We start from the raw sequence: 20,282 nt of genomic DNA, 5'->3' as shown, positions 1-20,282 counted from the left end.
TGCTCTGACCGCTATGTCCATTGTAGTACTGAATTGCCTTTCATAACAGTACAGGAAGCCAAAAGTACTAATGATTCTCAATAGAGGGAAAAAAGAAGTTCTGAGACCATTTTTTTTTCTTTGCACTGTGTTTTGCCTTTTTTTCCCCCTAGACATTTGGGTGGTTCAGTACACAGGTGTAGCGATGGACATTAGAAGTCTGTCTTCATTTGTGGATCAGCTCTCGGCAAGAGTACAAAAGATTCAAGACACTATTGATCAGAAAGCTATGTTGGAACCAAGAATTCCTATTCCTGATTTGTTTTTTGGAGATAGAACTAAGTTTCTGAGTTTCAAAAATAATTGTAAATTATTTCTGGCCTTGAAACCTCGCTCCTCTGGTGATCCAGTTCAACAGGTTTTGATTGTTATTTCTTTTTTGCGCGGTGACCCTCAGGACTGGGCATTTTCTCTTGCGCCAGGAGATCCTGCATTAAGTAATATCGATGCGTTTTTCCTGGCGCTCGGATTGCTGTACGATGAACCTAATTCAGTCGATCAGGCAGAGAAAAATTTGCTGGCTCTTTGTCAGGGTCAGGATGAGATAGAGGTATATTGTCAGAAATTTAGAAAGTGGTCCGTGCTCACTCAATGGAATGAATCTGCGCTGGCAGCTATGTTCAGAAAGGGTCTCTCTGAAGCCCTTAAGGATGTCATGGTGGGATTTCCTATGCCTGCTGGTTTGAATGAGTCTGTCTTTGGCCATTCAGATCGGTCGACGCTTGCGTGAGCGTAAATCTGTGCACCATTTGGCGGTATTACCTGAGCTTAAACCTGAGCCTATGCAGTGCGATAGGACTTTGACCAGAGTTAAACGGCAAGAACACGGACGTCTGAATGGGCTGTGTTTCTACTGTGGTGATTCCACTCATGCTATCTCTGATTGTCCTAAGCGCACTAAGCGGTTCGCTAGGTCTGCCACCATTGGTACGGTACAGTCAAAATTTCTTCTGTCTGTTACCTTGATCTGCTCTTTGTCATCGTATTCTGTCATGGCATTTGTGGATTCAGGCGCTGCCCTGAATTTGATGGACTTGGAGTATGCTAAGCGTTGTGGGTTTCTCTTAGAGCCCTTGCAGTGTCCTATTCCATTGAGAGGAATTGATGCCACGCCTTTGGCCAAGAATAAGCCTCAATACTGGACCCAGCTGACCATGTGCATGGCTCCTGCACATCAGGAGGTTATTCGCTTTCTGGTGTTGCATAATCTGCATGATGTGGTCGTGTTGGGGTTGCCATGGCTACAAGCCCATAATCCAGTATTAGATTGGAAATCCATGTCGGTGTCCAGCTGGGGTTGTCAAGGGGTTCATGGTGATGTTTCATTTCTGTCAATTTCGTCATCCACCCCTTCTGAGGTTCCAGAGTTCTTGTCTGATTACCAGGATGTATTTGATGAGCCCAAGTCCGATGCCCTACCTCCGCATAGGGATTGTGATTGTGCTATCAATTTGATTCCTGGTAGTAAATTCCCAAAAGGTCGACTGTTTAATTTATCCGTGCCTGAGCACGCCACTATGCGCAGTTATGTGAAGGAATCCCTGGAGAAGGGGCATATTCGCCCGTCATCGTCACCATTAGGAGCAGGGTTCTTTTTTGTAGCCAAGAAGGATGGTTCGCTGAGACCTTGTATAGATTACCGCCTTCTAAATAAGATCACGGTTAAATTTCAGTACCCCTTGCCATTGTTATCTGATTTGTTTGCTCGGATTAAGGGGGCTAGTTGGTTCACCAAGATAGATCTTCGTGGTGCGTATAATCTTGTGCGTATTAAGCGAGGAGATGAGTGGAAAACTGCATTTAATACGCCCGAGGGTCATTTTGAGTATCTAGTGATGCCATTCGGACTTGCCAATGCTCCATCAGTGTTTCAGTCCTTTATGCATGACATCTTCAGAGAGTACCTGGATAAATTCCTGATTGTGTACTTGGATGACATTTTGATCTTCTCGGATGATTGGGAGTCTCATGTGAAGCAGGTCAGAACAGTTTTTCAGGTCCTGCGTGCTAATTCTTTGTTTGTGAAGGGATCAAAGTGTCTCTTTGGTGTGCAGAAGGTTTCATTTTTGGGGTTCATCTTTTCCCCTTCTACTATCGAGATGGATCCTGTTAAGGTCCAAGCCATCCATGATTGGACTCAGCCGACATCTCTGAAAAGTCTGCAAAAGTTCCTGGGCTTTGCTAATTTTTATCGTCGCTTCATCTGCAATTTTTCTAGTATTGCCAAACCATTGACCGATTTGACCAAGAAGGGTGCTGATTTGGTCAATTGGTCTTCTGCTGCTGTGGAAGCTTTTCAAGACTTGAAGCGTCGTTTTTCTTCTGCCCCTGTGTTGTGTCAACCAGATGTTTCTCTTCCGTTCCAGGTCGAGGTTGATGCTTCTGAGATTGGAGCAGGGGCTGTTTTGTCGCAGAGAGGTTCTGATTGCTCAGTGATGAAACCATGCGCTTTTTTTTCCAGGAAGTTTTCGCCTGCTGAGCGAAATTATGATGTGGGCAACCGAGAGTTGCTGGCCATGAAGTGGGCATTCGAGGAGTGGCGTCATTGGCTTGAAGGAGCTAAGCATCGCGTGGTGGTATTGACTGATCATAAGAACTTGACTTATCTTGAGTCTGCTAAGCGGTTGAATCCTAGACAGGCTCGTTGGTCGCTGTTTTTTGCCCGTTTTGATTTTGTGATTTCGTGCCTTCCGGGCTCTAAAAATGTGAAGGCGGATGCTCTGTCTAGGAGTTTTGTGCCCGACTCTCCGGGTTTGTCTGAGCCGGCGGGTATCCTCAAGGAAGGAGTAATTGTGTCTGCCATCTCCCCTGATTTGCGGTGGGTGCTGCAAAAATTTCAGGCTAATAAACCTGATCGTTGTCCAGCGGGGAGACTGTTTGTCCCTGATAGGTGGACCAATAAAGTTATCTCTGAGGTTCATTGTTCGGTGTTGGCTGGTCATCCTGGAATCTTTGGTACCAGAGAGTTGGTGGCTAGATCCTTTTGGTGGCCGTCTCTGTCGCGGGATGTGCGTGTTTTTGTGCAGTCCTGTGGGATTTGTGCTCGGGCTAAGCCCTGCTGTTCTCGTGCCAGTGGGTTGCTTTTGCCCTTGCCGGTCCCGAAGAGGCCTTGGACACATATCTCTATGGATTTTATTTCTGATCTTCCCGTTTCTCAAAAGATGTCAGTCATTTGGGTGGTTTGTGATCGCTTTTCTAAGATGGTCCATCTGGTACCCTTGTCTAAATTGCTTTCCTCCTCTGATTTGGTGCCATTGTTCTTCCAGCATGTGGTTCGTTTACATGGCATTCCAGAGAATATCGTTTCTGACAGAGGTTCCCAGTTTGTTTCAAGGTTTTGGCGAGCCTTTTGTGGTAGGATGGGCATTGACTTGTCTTTTTCCTCGGCTTTCCATCCTCAGACTAATGGCCAGACCGAACGAACCAATCAGACCTTGGAAACATATCTGAGATGCTTTGTTTCTGCCGATCAGGATGACTGGGTGTCCCTTTTGCCTTTGGCTGAGTTCGCCCTTAATAATCGGGCCAGCTCGGCTACCTTGGTTTCGCCATTTTTCTGCAATTCTGGGTTCCATCCTCGTTTCTCTTCAGGACAGGTTGAGTCTTCGGACTGTCCTGGTGTGGATACTGTGGTGGACAGGTTGCAGCAGATTTGGACTCATGTAGTGGACAATTTGACTTTGTCCCAGGAGAAGGCTCAACGTTTCGCTAATCGCAGACGCAGTGTGGGTCTCCGACTTCGGGTTGGGGACTTGGTTTGGTTATCTTTGGTTGGGGAATTGGAGTATATTGTGGAGAAGATTTTGGATTCTCGTGTTTCTAGATGGAAACTCCAGTATCTGGTTAAATGGAAGGGTTATGCTCAGGAAGATAATTCCTGGGTTTTTGCCTCTGATGTCCATGCTCCCGATCTTGTTCGTGCCTTTCATGTGGCTCATCCTGGTCGTCCTGGGGGCTCTGGTGAGGGTTCGGTGACCCCTCCTCAAGGGGGGGGGTACTGTTGTGAATTCTGTGGCAGAGCTCCCTCCTGTGGTCTCAAGTGGTACTTCGGCTGATTCTCTCTGTGAGCTTCTGTTGGTGGAGGGAAGTGGTACTGCGGCTTCTGAGTTTCCTCCCTCAGATGATCTGGTGAGGTCGTTAGGTGCTTCTCTACTTAACTCCACCTAGTGCTTTGATCCTGGCTTCCTGTCAATGTTCCAGTGTTGGACTTGCTTTTCCCTGGATCATTCCTGTGGCCTGCTGCTCTGCATAGCTAAGTTCTTCTTTGCTATTTGTTTGCTATTTTTTCTGTCCAGCTTGTCTAATTTGTTGCTGGAAGCTCTGGGACGCAAAGGGTGTACCTCCGTGCCGTTAGTTCGGTATGGAGGGTCTTTTTGCCCCCTTTGCGTGGTTTTCTTTAGGGTTTTGTGTAGACCGCAAAGTTACCTTTTTCTATCCTCGATCTGTTAAGAAAGTCGGGCCTCACTTTGCTGAATCTATTTCATCTCTACGTTTGTCTTTTCATCTTAACTCAGTCATTATTTGTGGGGGGCTGCCTTTTCCTTTGGGGTATTTCTCTGAGGCAAGGTAGGCTTATTTTCTATCTTCAGGCTAGTTAGTTTCTCAGGCTGTGCCGAGTTGCATAGGCAGAGTTAGGCGCAATCCACGGCTGCCTCTAGTGTTGTTTGGAGAGGATTAGGGATTGCGGTCTGCAGAGTTCCCACGTCTCAGAGCTCGTTCTATGATTTTGGGTTATTGTCAGATCACTGTGTGCTCTGACCGCTATGTCCATTGTAGTACTGAATTGCCTTTCATAACAGGGAGCATTATAGCGCACTGCTGATCAATAAACGGAGATGTTGGGGGAGCATTATACCGCACTGCAGATGAATATACGGACCTGTTGGGGAAGCATTATACCCCACTGCTAATCAATATACGGACCTGTTGTGGGAGCATTATACCGCACTGCTGATCAATAAACGGACCTGTTGTGGGAGCATTATACCCCACTGCAGATCTATAAACGGACATGTTAGGGGGAGCACTATACCGCACTGCAGATCAATAAACGGACATGTTGGGGGAGCATTATACCGCACTGCTGATGAATATACGGACCTGTCGGGGGAGCATTATACCGCACTGCTGATGAATATACAGACCTGTTGGGGGGAGCATTATACCGCACTGCTGATCAATAAACGGAGATGTTGGGGGAGCATTATACCGCACTGCTGATGAATATACGGACCTGTCGGGGGAGCATTATACCGCACTGCTGATGAATATACGGAGATGTTGGGGGAGCATTATACCGCACTGCTGATCAATAAACGTAGATGTTGGGGGGAGCATTATACCCCACTGCGGATCAATATACGGACCTGTTGGGGGAGCATTATACTGCACTGCTGATCAATAAACAGAGATGTTGGTGGAGCATTATACCACACTGCTGATCAATAAGCGGAGATGTTGTGGGAGCATTATACCGCACTGCTGATCAATAAACGGACCTGTTGGGGGAGCATTATACCGCACTGCTGATCAATAAACGTAGATTTTGGGGGGAGCATTATACCCCACTGCGGATCAATATACGGACCTGTTGGGGGAGCATTATACTGCACTGCTGATGAATATACGGACCTGTCGGGGGAGCATTATACCGCACTGCTGATGAATATACAGACCTGTTGGGGGAGCATTATACCGCACTGCTGATGAATATACGGAGATGTTGTGGGAGTATTATACCCCACTGCAGATCAATAAACGGACATTTATGGGGGAGCATTATACCGTAAATTGATCTGCAGTGCGGTATAATGCTCCCCCAACATCCAATATATATTCATAGTGCGGTATAATGCTCCCCCAACATCCAATATATATCCATAGTGCGGTATAATGCTCCCACAACATCCAATATATATCCATAGTGCGGTATAATGCTCCCCCAACATCCAATATATATCCATAGTGCGGTATAAAGCTCCCACAACATCCAATATATATATTCATAGTGCGGTATAATGCTCCCCCAACATCCAATATATATCCATAGTGCGGTATAATGCTCCCCCAACATCCAATATATATTCATAGTGCGGTATAATGCTCCCCCAACAACCAATATATATTCATAGTGTGGTATAATGCTCCCCCAACATCCAATATACAGTGGGGCAAAAAAGTATTTAGTCAGTCAGCAATAGTGCAAGTTCCACCACTTAAAAAGATGAGAGGTGTCTGTAATTTACATCATAGGTAGACCTCAACTATGGGAGACAAACTGAGAAATAAAAATCCAGAAAATCACATTGTCTGTTTTTTTAACAATTTATTTGCATATTATGGTGGAAAATAAGTATTTGGTCAGAAACAAACAATCAAGATTTCTGGCTCTCACAGACCTGTAACTTCTTCTTTAATAGTCTCCTCTTTCCTCCACTCATTACCTGTAGTAATGGCACCTGTTTAAACTTGTTATCAGTATAAAAAGACACCTGTGCACACCCTCAAACAGTCTGACTCCAAACTCCACTATGGTGAAGACCAAAGAGCTGTCAAAGGTCACCAGAAACAAAATTGTAGCCCTGCACCAGGCTGGGAAGACTGAATCTGCAATAGCCAACCAGCTTGGAGTGAAGAAATCAACAGTGGGAGCAATAATTAGAAAATGGAAGACATACAAGACCACTGATAATCTCCCTCGATCTGGGGCTCCACGCAAAATCCCACCCCGTGGGGTCAGAATGATCACAAGAACGGTGAGCAAAAATCCCAGAACCACGCGGGGGGACCTAGTGAATGAACTGCAGAGAGCTGGGACCAATGTAACAAGGCCTACCATAAGTAACACACTACGCCACCATGGACTCAGATCCTGCAGTGCCAGACGTGTCCCACTGCTTAAGCCAGTACATGTCCGGGCCCGTCTGAAGTTTGCTAGAGAGCATTTGGATGATCCAGAGGAGTTTTGGGAGAATGTCCTATGGTCTGATGAAACCAAACTGGAACTGTTTGGTAGAAATACAACTTGTCGTGTTTGGAGGAAAAAGAATACTGAGTTGCATCCATCAAACACCATGCCTACTGTAAAGCATGGTGGTGGAAACATCATGCTTTGGGGCTGTTTCTCTGCAAAGGGGCCAGGACGACTGATCCGGGTACATGAAATAATGAATGGGGCCATGTATCGTGAGATTTTGAGTGCAAACCTCCTTCCATCAGCAAGGGCATTGAAGATGAAACGTGGCTGGGTCTTTCAACATGACAATGATCCAAAGCACACCGCCAGGGCAACGAAGGAGTGGCTTCGTAAGAAGCATTTCAAGGTCCTGGAGTGGCCTAGCCAGTCTCCAGATCTCAACCCTATAGAAAACCTTTGGAGGGAGTTGAAAGTCCGTGTTGCCAAGCGAAAAGCCAAAAACATCACTGCTCTAGAGGAGATCTGCATGGAGGAATGGGCCAACATACCAACAACAATGTGTGGCAACCTTGTGAAGACTTACAGAAAACGTTTGACCTCTGTCATTGCCAACAAAGGATATATTACAAAGTATTGAGATGAAATTTTGTTTCTGACCAAATACTTATTTTCCACCATAATATGCAAATAAAATGTTAAAAAAACAGACAATGTGATTTTCTGGATTTTTGTTTCTCCGTTTGTCTCCCATAGTTGAGGTCTACCTATGATGTAAATTACAGACGCCTCTCATCTTTTTAAGTGGTGGAACTTGCACTATTGCTGACTGACTAAATACTTTTTTGCCCCACTGTATATCCATAGTGCGGTATAATGCTCCCACAACATCCAATATATATTCATAGTGCGGTATAATGCTCCCACAACATCCAATATATATTCATAGTGCGGTATAATGCTCCCCCAACATCCAATATATATCCATAGTGCGGTATAATGCTCCCACAACATCCAATATATATCCATAGTGCGGTATAATGCTCCCCCAACATCCAATATATATATCCATAGTGCGGTATAATGCTCCCCCAACATCCAATATATATCCATAGTGTGGTATAATGCTCCCACAACATCCAATATATATTCATAGTGCGGTATAATGCTCCCCCAACATCCAATATATATCCATAGTGCGGTATAATGCTCCCCCAACATCCAATATATATCCATAGTGCGGTATAATGCTCCCACAACATCCAATATATATATCCATAGTGCGGTATAATGCTCCCCCAACATCCAATATATATTCATAGTGCGGTATAATGCTCCCACAACATCCAATATATATTCATAGTGCGGTATAATGCTCCCCCAACATCCAATATATATCCATAGTGCGGTATAATGCTCCCCCAACATCCAATATATATATTCATAGTGCGGTATAATGCTCCACCAACATCCAATATATATCCATAGTGCGGTATAATGCGCCCCCAACATCCAATATATATATCCATAGTGCGGTATAATGCTCCCCCAACATCCAATATATATCCATAGTGCGGTATAATGCTCCCCCAACATCCAATATATATCCATAGTGCGGTATAATGTATGGCCAGATCAGTATATAACTTTACTTATCGCTGGGTAAAGATCACCCCCTATTTAGTAACATATCCAATCCATAGACCTACAGAACACAGCTAGACAACACACACCAGCTAGCAGGAAAGATTCCTAGGTTGTTTCTTTCCCGGTGATTGCTATGAGCAGAAGGAGGAGGCGGCAGGATGAGCTCAGCTGAATAGCCAGAGGCTGGAAGGCGGGGGGCGGGGGACGTGGGTGAGAGTCTGAGACATGCAGTGCGCATGCCCAGGAATCCTAGCCCCGCACTGTGCATAATGCATAACACAGTGCGGGGCAGGGATTTCCGAGGTGGGTGGGCGCACTGCCAGCACAGGCGCAGTCTGCAAGCCTGGCTGTGACGTCAGACAGCCAGAGCTTACTGCGCCTGCCCCACAAATATTTACACAGCGCCGGATTTGAAAAGAAAACAGCGTGCAGGGGGCGGCGACCATCGCCCCAGAAGATGTGAGTGACGGCAGTTGGGCGCTTCACAGAGGAGGCTTCAGACCCGCCTCCGTGGACAAAGACAGGTATTTTTGCAGAGTTTCAAAACGCTTTATTTTAGTAATACCTGAACACAAAACTAAAAGAGCCGCCTTGTTAGAATGCAGCATTACTGCTGCACAAGGTGGCTCTTTTAGTTTATAACGGCTGCAGGGGGGTGACAGTGTCCCTTTAATTTCCCCACTGTAGCAGTAGACTAGGTTTTCATGGCAAATTTCAGCACCTGCTCCCCCTAGTGTTTAGAAGTTGAAAATATCAACACTTTCTTAATCAATTTTTATATTTTATACAATTAAACATTTTTTTGTTTTGTTTTATTACAACATACTTTACATGTATATGTTTGAATAAAAAATGTTTTCTGATGACATTTCCCTTAAGAACTCATAGCCATATAGATTTCATGGAATCGCTTGCATTTACTGTGCCACACTGACAATGTTTACTGCAATTTTCAAACAGGGAATCCGTTTGGAGCTGTTAAAATAGAAAATTGGTGAAACCAGATGATATGACTTGCTGTGCCTTGACAACCCACACCCACCACAGTGGCCAATGTCTTCTCAATTTTCCATAAAACGTGCTGTCATTGACCTCCGTAGGTCGACGTGGTTTGTGAACCATGCCATCTGGTTTCACCCTTATGGTGGTGTCATTCTGATGTTCACATGTGATTAGTGTTGATTTGGCTTTCCAGGTAACTAACCACATTACCAAAGATGGATCAGCTGGTTTTCGTCCTGCGTTAGGACGCTCATGGAGCTTTGTACCCAGTACCCGAATTCAGATACACAGGGATGAGAGAAACAAGCAGAATGGGAATCGTTTAATGTCATTGGTGAAATCTTCTCGACAGGTGGGAGGATTAATTATTGATATTCTTGCTTTCTGCGTGTGTTAAATATTATTAATTGAATTATTCTTATTCTCAATTCTGTACTGAGGACATTGTCTTTCGCTGACATTACAAAAAGCTATTTCTGTATATGTAGCTCAGAGTATAAGTCAACACCATATAGAGAGAACACGTGGTCTGTGGGACATATATATATAATCACAGCTCTTAGGAGGAGGGGGGCTGTCACGTGGGGGTCACCTCCTGCCTGTTTCTCCATCATTCTCCACGGACTTCAGACAACTCACAGAAGAAATGAACAACTGCTAGCCATGATGACAGACAGATACTTTTTAACATCTCAGGAAAGATGAGGAACAAATAGACAATCTGTTCGTAACTATTTAATCTATTTTATGTTTTGCTGCAATGTGGTTTTCCTGTGGACAATTCAATAAACCACTACATTGTTTATGAAAGTATCATGACATTTTCTCTTTAAGAGTAATGCACCTGGTAAAGAGTCCTAATAAAATAAATGTGCAAAATAAGCATATTTAACAGAGTGACCAACTAGTCTAGCACATGTGTTGTGAGGAGATGGTATGGGGAGTTTGTTCAGCAGCTTTAACTCCATTGTGTTATTTTTTGTTGCAAGACAGCAGTATGCCACCTAAAATACACCAAAATCATTGTTATTTTTACATGCAGGATGCAGCAGGCCTCCACTGATAAAGGCTAGGAGCGGCACAGGTATAACGCTATGTGAGTTATATCAATGTGCATTTTTTCTGCTAGGCAGCCAACGCCTGCAATGTTTGGTTGGGGTGGTTGTTTTTATCAAGTAGTTTGCACCTGTGCCGCTCCTAGCCTTTATCAGTGGAGGCCTGCTGCATCCTGCTAAGTGTGCATTTGTCATCAGACAGGGTTTTGGGAAGGCCGTATCTCATGGTACAGTGGGGCAAAAAAGTATTTAGTCAGTCAGCAATAGTGCAAGTTCCACCACTTAAAAAGATGAGAGGCGTCTGTAATTTACATCATAGGTAGACCTCAACTATGGGAGACAAACTGAGAAAAAAAAATCCAGAAAATCACATTGTCTGTTTTTTTAACATTTTATTTGCATATTATGGTGGAAAATAAGTATTTGGTCAGAAACAAACAATCAAGATTTCTGGCTCTCACAGATCTGTAACTTCTTCTTTAAGAGTCTCCTCTTTCCTCCACTCATTACCTGTAGTAATGGCACCTGTTTAAACTTGTTATCAGTATAGAAAGACACCTGTGCACACCCTCAAACAGTCTGACTCCAAACTCCACTATGGTGAAGACCAAAGAGCTGTCAAAGGACACCAGAAACAAAATTGTAGCCCTGCACCAGGCTGGGAAGACTGAATCTGCAATAGCCAACCAGCTTGGAGTGAAGAAATCAACAGTGGGAGCAATAATTAGAAAATGGAAGACATACAAGACCACTGATAATCTCCCTCGATCTGGGGCTCCACGCAAAATCCCACCCCGTGGGGTCAGAATGATCACAAGAACGGTGAGCAAAAATCCCAGAACCACGCGGGGGGACCTAGTGAATGAACTGCAGAGAGCTGGGACCAATGTAACAAGGCCTACCATAAGTAACACACTACGCCACCATGGACTCAGATCCTGCAGTGCCAGACGTGTCCCACTGCTTAAGCCAGTACATGCCCGGTGTTATGAAAGGTAATTCAGTACCACAATGGACATAGAGGTCAGCGCACATACAGTGACCTGGCAATAACCCAAAAAACAAGAACGAGCTCTGAGACGTGGGAACTCTGTTGACCGCAATCCCTAATCCTCTCAAACCACACTAAAGGCAGCCGTGGATTGCGCTTAACGCTCCCTATGCAACTCGGCACGGCCTGAGAAACTAGCTAGCCTGAAGATAGAAAATAAGCCTACCTTTCCTCAGAGAAATACCCCAAAGGAAAAGGCAGCCCCCACATATAATGACTGTGAGTTAAGATGAAAAGACAAACGTAGAGATGAAATAGATTTAGCAAAGTGAGGCCCAACTTTCTGAACAGAGCGAGGATAGGAAAGGTAACTTTGCGGTCAACACAAAACCCTACAAAAACCACGCAAAGGGGGCAAAAAGACCCTCCGTACCGAACTAACGGCACGAAGGTACACCCTCTGCGTCCCAGAGCTTCCAGCAAGCAGTAAAAAACAAATTGACAAGCTGGACAGAAAAAAACAGCAAACAAATAGCAAAGAGGAACTTAGCTATGCAGAGCAGCAGGCCACAGGAACGATCCAGGAGGAAACAGGTCCAATACTAGAACATTGACTGGAAGCCAGGATCATAGCACTAGGTGGAGTTAAATAGAGAAGCACCTAACGACTTCCCCACATCACCTGAGGAAGGAAACTCAGAAGCCGCAGTACCACTTTCCTCCACCAACGGAAGCTCACAGAGAGAACCAGCCGAAGTACCACTTGTGACCACAGGAGGGAGCTCTGCCACAGAATTCACAACAGTACCCCCCCCTTGAGGAGGGGTCACCGAACCCTCACCAGAGCTCCCAGGACGACCAGGATGAGCCATATGAAAGGCACGAACAAGATCGGGAGCATGGACATCAGAGGCAAAGACCCAGGAATTATCTTCCTGAGCATAACCCTTCCACTTAACCAGATACTGGAGTTTCTGCCTTGAAACACGAGAATCCAAAATCTTCTCCACAATATACTCCAACTCCCCCTCCACCAAAACCGGGGCAGCAGGATCAACAGATGGAACCATAGGTGCCACGTATCTCCGCAACAATGACCTATGGAATACGTTATGTATGGAAAAAGAATCTGGAAGGGTCAGACGAAAAGACACAGGATTAAGAACCTCAGAAATCCTATACGGACCAATAAAACGAGGTTTAAACTTAGGAGAGGAAACCTTCATAGGAATATGACGAGAAGATAACCAAACCAAGTCCCCAACCCGAAGTCGGAGACCCACACTGCGTCTGCGATTAGCGAAACGTTGAGCCTTCTCCTGGGACAAAGTCAAATTGTCCACTACATGAGTCCAAATCTGCTGCAACCTGTCCACCACAGTATCCACACCAGGACAGTCCGAAGACTCAACCTGCCCTGAAGAGAAACGAGGATGGAACCCAGAGTTGCAGAAAAACGGTGAAACCAAGGTAGCCGAGCTGGCCCGATTATTAAGGGCGAACTCAGCCAAAGGCAAAAAGGACACCCAGTCATCCTGATCGGCAGAAACAAAGCATCTCAGATATGTTTCCAAGGTCTGATTGGTTCGTTCGGTCTGGCCATTAGTCTGAGGATGGAAAGCCGAGGAAAAAGACAAGTCAATGCCCATCCTACCACAAAAGGCTCGCCAAAACCTCGAAACAAAATGGGAACCTCTGTCAGAAACGATATTCTCTGGAATGCCATGTAAACGAACCACATGCTGGAAAAACAATGGCACCAAATCAGAGGAGGAAGGTAATTTAGACAAGGGTACCAAATGGACCATCTTAGAGAAGCGATCACAGACCACCCAAATGACTGACATCTTTTGAGAGACGGGAAGATCTGAAATAAAATCCATAGAGATATGTGTCCAAGGCCTCTTCGGGACCGGCAAGGGCAAAAGCAACCCACTGGCACGAGAACAGCAGGGCTTAGCCCGAGCACAAATCCCACAGGACTGCACAAAAGTACGCACATCCCGCTACAGAGATGGCCACCAAAAGGATCTAGCCACTAACTCTCTGGTACCAAAGATTCCAGGATGACCAGCCAACACCGAACAATGAACCTCAGAGATAACTTTATTCGTCCACCTATCAGGGACAAACAGTTTCTCCGCTGGGCAACGATCAGGTTTATTAGCCTGAAATTTTTGCAGCACCCGCCGCAAATCAGGGGAGATGGCAGACACAATTACTCCCTCTTTGAGGATACCCGCCGGCTCAGATACACCCGGAGAGTCGGGCACAAAACTCCTAGACAGAGCATCCGCCTTCACATTTTTAGAGCCCGGATGGCATGAAATCACAAAGTCAAAACGGGCAAAAAACAACGACCAACGAGCTTGTGTAGGATTCAACCGCTTGGCGGACTCGAGATAAGTCAAGTTCTTATGATCAGTCAAGACCACCACGCGATGCTTAGCTCCTTCAAGCCAATGACGCCACTCCTCGAATGCCCACTTCATGGCCAGCAACTCTCGATTGCCCACATCATAATTTCGCTCAGCAGGCGAAAACTTCCTGGAAAAGAAGGCGCATGGTTTCATCACCGAGCAATCAAAACTTCTCTGCGACAAAACAGCCCCTACTCCAATCTCAGAAGCATCAACCTCGACCTGGAACGGAAGCGAAACATCTGGTTGACACAACACAGGGGCAGAAGAAAAACGACGCTTCAACTCTTGAAAAGCTTCCACCGCAGCAGAAGACCAATTGACCAAATCAGCACCTTTCTTGGTCAAATCGGTCAATGGTTTAGCAATACTAGAAAAATTGCAGATGAAGCGACGATAAAAATTAGCAAAGCCCAGGAACTTTTGCAGACTTTTCAGAGATGTGGGCTGAGTCCAATTATGGATGGCTTGGACCTTAACAGGGTCCATCTCGATAGTAGCAGGGGAAAAGATGAACCCCAAAAATGAAACCTTCTGAACACCAAAGAGACACTTTGATCCCTTCACAAACAAAGAATTAACACGCAGGACTTGAAACATCGTTCTGACCTGCTTCACATGAGACTCCCAATCATCCAAGAAGATCAAAATGTCATCTAAGTACACAACCAGGAATTTATCCAGGTACTCTCGGAAGATGTCATGCATAAAGGACTGAAACACTGATGGAGCATTGGCAAGTCCGAATGGCATTACTAGATACTCAAAATGGCCCTCGGGCGTATTAAATGCAGTTTTCCACTCATCGCCTCGCTTAATACGCACAAGATTATACGCACCACGAAGATCTATCTTGGTGAACCAACTAGCCCCCTTAATCCGAGCAAACAAATCAGATAACAATGGCAAGGGGTACTAAAATTTAACCGTGATCTTATTTAGAAGGCGGTAATCTATACAAGGTCTCAGTGAACCATCCTTCTTGGCTACAAAAAAGAACCCTGCTCCTAATGGCGACGATGACGGGCGAATATGCCCCTTCTCCAAAGACTCCTTCACATAACTCCGCATAGCGGCGTGCTCAGGCACAGATAAATTAAACAGTCGACCTTTTGGGAATTTACTACCAGGAATCAAATCGATAGCACAATCACAATCCCTATGCGGAGGTAGGGTATCGGACTTGGGCCCATCAAATAAATCCCGGTAATCAGACAAGAACTCAGGAACCTCAGAAGGGGTGGATGACGAAATAGTCAGAAATGGGACATCACCATGTACCCCCTGACAACCCCAGCTGGACAGAGACATGGATTTCCAATCTAATACTGGATTATGGACTTGTAGCCATGGCAACCCCAACACGACCACATCATGCAGATTATGCAACACCAGAAAGCGAATAACCTCCTGATGTGCAGGAGCCATGCACATGGTCAGCTGGGTCCAGTACTGAGGCTTATTCTTGGCCAAAGGCGTAGCATCAATTCCTCTCAATGGAATAGGACACTGCAAGGGCTCCAAGAAAAACCCACAACGCCTAGCATACTCCAAGTCCATCAAATTCAGAGCAGCGCCTGAGTCCACAAATGCCATGACAGAATACGATGACAAAGAGCAGATCAAGGTAACAGACAGAAGAAATTTTGACTGTACCGTACCAATGGTGGCAGACCTAGCGAACCGCTTAGTGCGCTTAGGACAATCAGAGATAGCATGAGTGGAATCACCACAGTAGAAACACAGCCCATTCAGACGTCTGTGTTCTTGCCGTTCAACTCTGGTCAAAGTCCTATCGCACTGCATAGGCTCAGGTTTAAGCTCAGGTAATACCGCCAAATGGTGCACAGATTTACGCTCGCGCAAGCGTCGACCGATCTGAATGGCCAAAGACATAGACTCATTCAGACCAACAGGCATAGGAAATCCCACCATGACATCCTTAAGGGCTTCAGAGAGACCTTTTCTGAAAATAGCTGCGAGCGCACCTTCATTCCACTGAGTGAGTACGGACCACTTTCTAAATTTCTGACAATATACCTCTATTTCATCCTGACCCTGACACAGAGCCAGCAAATTCTTCTCTGCCTGATCCACAGAATTAGGCTCATCGTACAGCAATCCGAGCGCCAGGAAAAATGCATCGATATTACTTAATGCAGGATCTCCTGACGCAAGAGAAAATGCCCAGTCCTGAGGGTCGCCACGCAAAAAAGAAACAACGATCCTAACTTGTTGAACTGGGTCACCAGAGGAGCGAGGTTTCAAAGCCAGAAATAGTTTACAATTATTTTTGAAACTCAGAAATTTAGTTCTATCTCCAAAAAACAAATCCGGAATAGGAATTCTCGGTTCTAACATAGAATTCTGAACCACAAAGTCTTGAATACTTTGTACTCTTGCCGTGAGCTGATCCACACATGAAGACAGACCTTTAATGTCCATTGCTACACCTGTGTCCTGAACCACCCAAATGTCTAGGGGAAAAAAAAGGCAAAACACAGTGCAAAGAAAAAAAATGGTCTCAGAACTTCTTTTTTCCCTCTATTGGGAATCATTAGTACTTTTGGCTTCCAGTACTGTTATGAAAGGTAATTCAGTACCACAATGGACATAGAGGTCAGCGCACATACAGTGACCTGGCAATAACCCAAAAAACAAGAACGAGCTCTGAGACGTGGGAACTCTGTTGACCGCAATCCCATACCTCTCAAACCACACTAAAGGCAGCCGTGGATTGCGCCTAACGCTCCCTATGCAACTCGGCACGGCCTGAGAAACTAGCTAGCCTGAAGATAGAAAATAAGCCTACCTTGCCTCAGAGAAATACCCCAAAGGAAAAGGCAGCCCCCACATATAATGACTGTGAGTTAAGATGAAAAGACAAACGTAGAGATGAAATAGATTTAGCAAAGTGAGGCCCAACTTTCTGAACAGAGCGAGGATAGGAAAGGTAACTTTGCGGTCAACACAAAACCCTACAAAAACCACGCAAAGGGGGCAAAAAGACCCTCCATACCGAACTAACGGCACGGAGGTACACCCTCTGCATCCCAGAGCTTCCAGCAAGCAGTAAAAAACAAATTGACAAGCTGGACAGAAAAAAACAGCAAACAAATAGCAAAGAGGAACTTAGCTATGCAGAGCAGCAGGCCACAGGAACGATCCAGGAGGAAACAGGTCTAATACTAGAACATTGACTGGAAGCCAGGATCAAAGCACTAGGTGGAGTTAAATAGAGAAGCACCTAACGACTTCCCCACATCACCTGAGGAAGGAAACTCAGAAGCCGCAGTACCACTTTCCTCCACCAACGGAAGCTCACAGAGAGAACCAGCCGAAGTACCACTTGTGACCACAGGAGGGAGCTCTGCCACAGAATTCACAACATCCCGGGCCCGTCTGATGTTTGCTAGAGAGCATTTGGATGATCCAGAGGAGTTTTGGGAGAATGTCCTATGGTCTGATGAAACCAAACTGGAACTGTTTGGTAGAAACACAACTTGTCGTGTTTGGAGGAAAAAGAATACTGAGTTGCATCCATCAAACACCATACCTACTGTAAAGCATGGTGGTGGAAACATCATGCTTTGGGGCTGTTTCTCTGCAAAGGGGCCTGGACAACTGATCCGGGTACATGAAAGAATGAATGGGGCCATGTATCGTGAGATTTTGAGTGCAAACCTCCTTCCATCAGCAAGGGCATTGAAGATGAAACGTGGCTGGGTCTTTCAACATGACAATGATCCAAAGCACACCGCCAGGGCAACGAAGGAGTGGCTTCGTAAGAAGCATTTCAAGGTCCTGGAGTGGCCTAGCCAGTCTCCAGATCTCAACCCTATAGAAAACCTTTGGAGGGAGTTGAAAGTCCGTGTTGCCAAGCGAAAAGCCAAAAACATCACTGCTCTAGAGGAGATCTGCATGGAGGAATGGGCCAACATACCAACAACAGTGTGTGGCAACCTTGTGAAGACTTACAGAAAACGTTTGACCTCTGTCATTGCCAACAAAGGATATATTACAAAGTATTGAGATGAAATTTTGTTTCTGACCAAATACTTATTTTCCACCATAATATGCAAATAAAATGTTAAAAAAACAGACAATGTGATTTTCTGGATTTTTTTTTCTCAGTTTGTCTCCCATAGTTGAGGTCTACCTATGATGAAAATTACAGACGCCTCTCATCTTTTTATGTGGTGGAACTTGCACTATTGCTGACTGACTAAATACTTTTTTGCCCCACTGTATGTATTTTTTCTGAGTTTTTTCTATGTTAGTTATTTTTATATGCTGCTATTGCTGTTCTTTTTTATGGAGTCATTAGTCATTATTGTTTAGTGAAATTCCACATTATGTTTGTAAGGGCAGGAAGTGTACTCATTCTCAAGAAAAATGATTTATGACTGTGTATGTATACAGCTATATGTATCCTTATACTTTTCTTGTGTTTTAGCCCACTAATTTACAGGTGGAAGTGGAGATTGGACTTTATGGAATATTGGAGGAGAACGGGAGCACAGCTTGTGGATTGTAATTTCATCAGGACTTTCCAATTAGACTATTGAAGCACTCCTATGGACAAATGACATGGAAACCTATTGTTTCGTAGGACTCATTTTTGACTTGCATAATTTTTTCTTCTGACTGTAGGAACATGCTGACTTAATCCTTGATTGTTTGGGTATTTGATATCATTGGGTGTGTTATGCAACACTTCATAAGAAATGATGTAGAAATGGGGCCAAACTAAATGCTCATACACTAGTTACCTATTAACTTCAAGGGGCATGGCGTCATTTAGCTAGTTTTGACTTCAGCACCCCTTCTAATAAATGTCATTCTATATTAGACTATATTTCAGCAGCCCTACACTTATCCAGCAGTCTCTTAACTTGATATACCATGCTCATAATGCAACTAATATGTTATAGAAAACATTGATATATTTACTTCTGTCTAAAGCTACATTGACACAGGCAGATCTCTGACCAATCAGACATGTTTAAGAGATGACAAAATTTGTCTGAGTTAGCTATTTACGCCAACAGATATTTTTGTCTATCTCTTGTAATCATCCTAAAATAAAACTCTCCTATTTTTTATAATTAAATTTTCTTTCAGGTATCCACTTACATGCTACCTTCCCTGTGTTTAGCAGACAGATTTTTTTTTTTTTAAAGATTTCAGATCAATTTTTCAGCAGATAAGTCAGATTTCAATAAAATCAAACAAGCATTTAGACACCCCAAGTTTGGCCTAGTTAGATAGAAATTTGAGAGAGCCCCTGCTAAACATCATTGGCGACAGCTTATCTCTAGAGATCAAAAGGATTGGAAGTACGAAATCAGATATACCGGATCCTTACCTCATCCAACATTATCTGTTAGGGGACCCTATGCACATTAAAACTATATCCACAAGTTCAGCGAATGTGTATGATGGACTTAAGATTAATCTGGTTGTCTTAACCTTCACCATCCATGCTTATTTTAAAGCCAAGATTTTAGATGTCGGGCCCCAAATATAGATTGGTTGAAGGACATGCAGCATGGTGGCTCAGTGGTTAGCATTGCAGCCTTGCAGCACTGGAGTCCTGGGTTCAAATCCCATCAAGGACATCATCTGCAAAGAGTTTGTATGTTCTCCCAGTGTTTGCGTGGGTTTCCTCCAGGTACTCCGATTTCCTCCCATGTTCCCAAGAGGGAATTTATATTGTGAGTCCCATCGGGGACAGCGATAATAATGTGTGCAAACTGTAAAGCGCTACGGAATATGTTGGCGCTATATAAAAATAAAGATTAGTATTATTAAGATTTTCTTGAAAATTCACTTTATACCAGCAGTCTACATTTCCTTTTATTTACAACCTTATTCCATATTCAATTTATGTTTGAGATTGATGAGGCACACTTTTTCAGTGTCAAGCGGATGAAGTGACTTGCACAACATAATGAAGTCATCATATTTGTGCTGCATTTATGTTTAAGTGAATAGTAATATTTTCAAGATTAAGGCTATGTGCACACGTTCAGAAATTTCAGATTTTTTTTCGCATTTTTTTGCTATAAAAGCGTGCTAAAACCACGAAAAAAACGCATACATTGAGCATCCTATTTATTAGAATGCAATCCGCATTTTATGCGCACATGCGCATTTTTCCGCGGCGGAATTGCATTCTGGAAAAAAAACACAGCATGTTCATTCTTTGTGCG

At 44.4% G+C, this 20,282-nt stretch overlaps 1 protein-coding gene across 9 annotated transcripts in view; it reads left to right on the top strand.

Annotated features, from left to right (window-relative positions):
- Positions 1-19,899, top strand: part of RAD51D (RAD51 paralog D) — an 83,080-nt gene extending 63,181 nt beyond the window's left edge. For all 9 annotated transcript variants that reach the window (XM_069757256.1, XM_069757252.1, XM_069757248.1 and 6 more), the window contains 2 exons: positions 9,795-9,953; positions 18,524-19,899. In XM_069757256.1, the coding sequence (XP_069613357.1) occupies positions 9,795-9,953; positions 18,524-18,604 (240 nt within the window). In that variant the 3' untranslated portion in view covers positions 18,605-19,899. The remainder of the gene's footprint in view (positions 1-9,794; positions 9,954-18,523) is intronic.
- The last annotated feature ends 383 nt before the right edge of the window (positions 19,900-20,282 follow it).

The sequence above is a fragment of the Ranitomeya imitator genome, chromosome 3, assembly GCF_032444005.1.
Source record: "Ranitomeya imitator isolate aRanImi1 chromosome 3, aRanImi1.pri, whole genome shotgun sequence".
Taxonomy (NCBI): Eukaryota; Metazoa; Chordata; class Amphibia; order Anura; family Dendrobatidae; genus Ranitomeya; species Ranitomeya imitator.
Note: the sequence above shows the minus strand (reverse complement) of the source record. Positions and strands in the feature narration are given on the sequence as shown.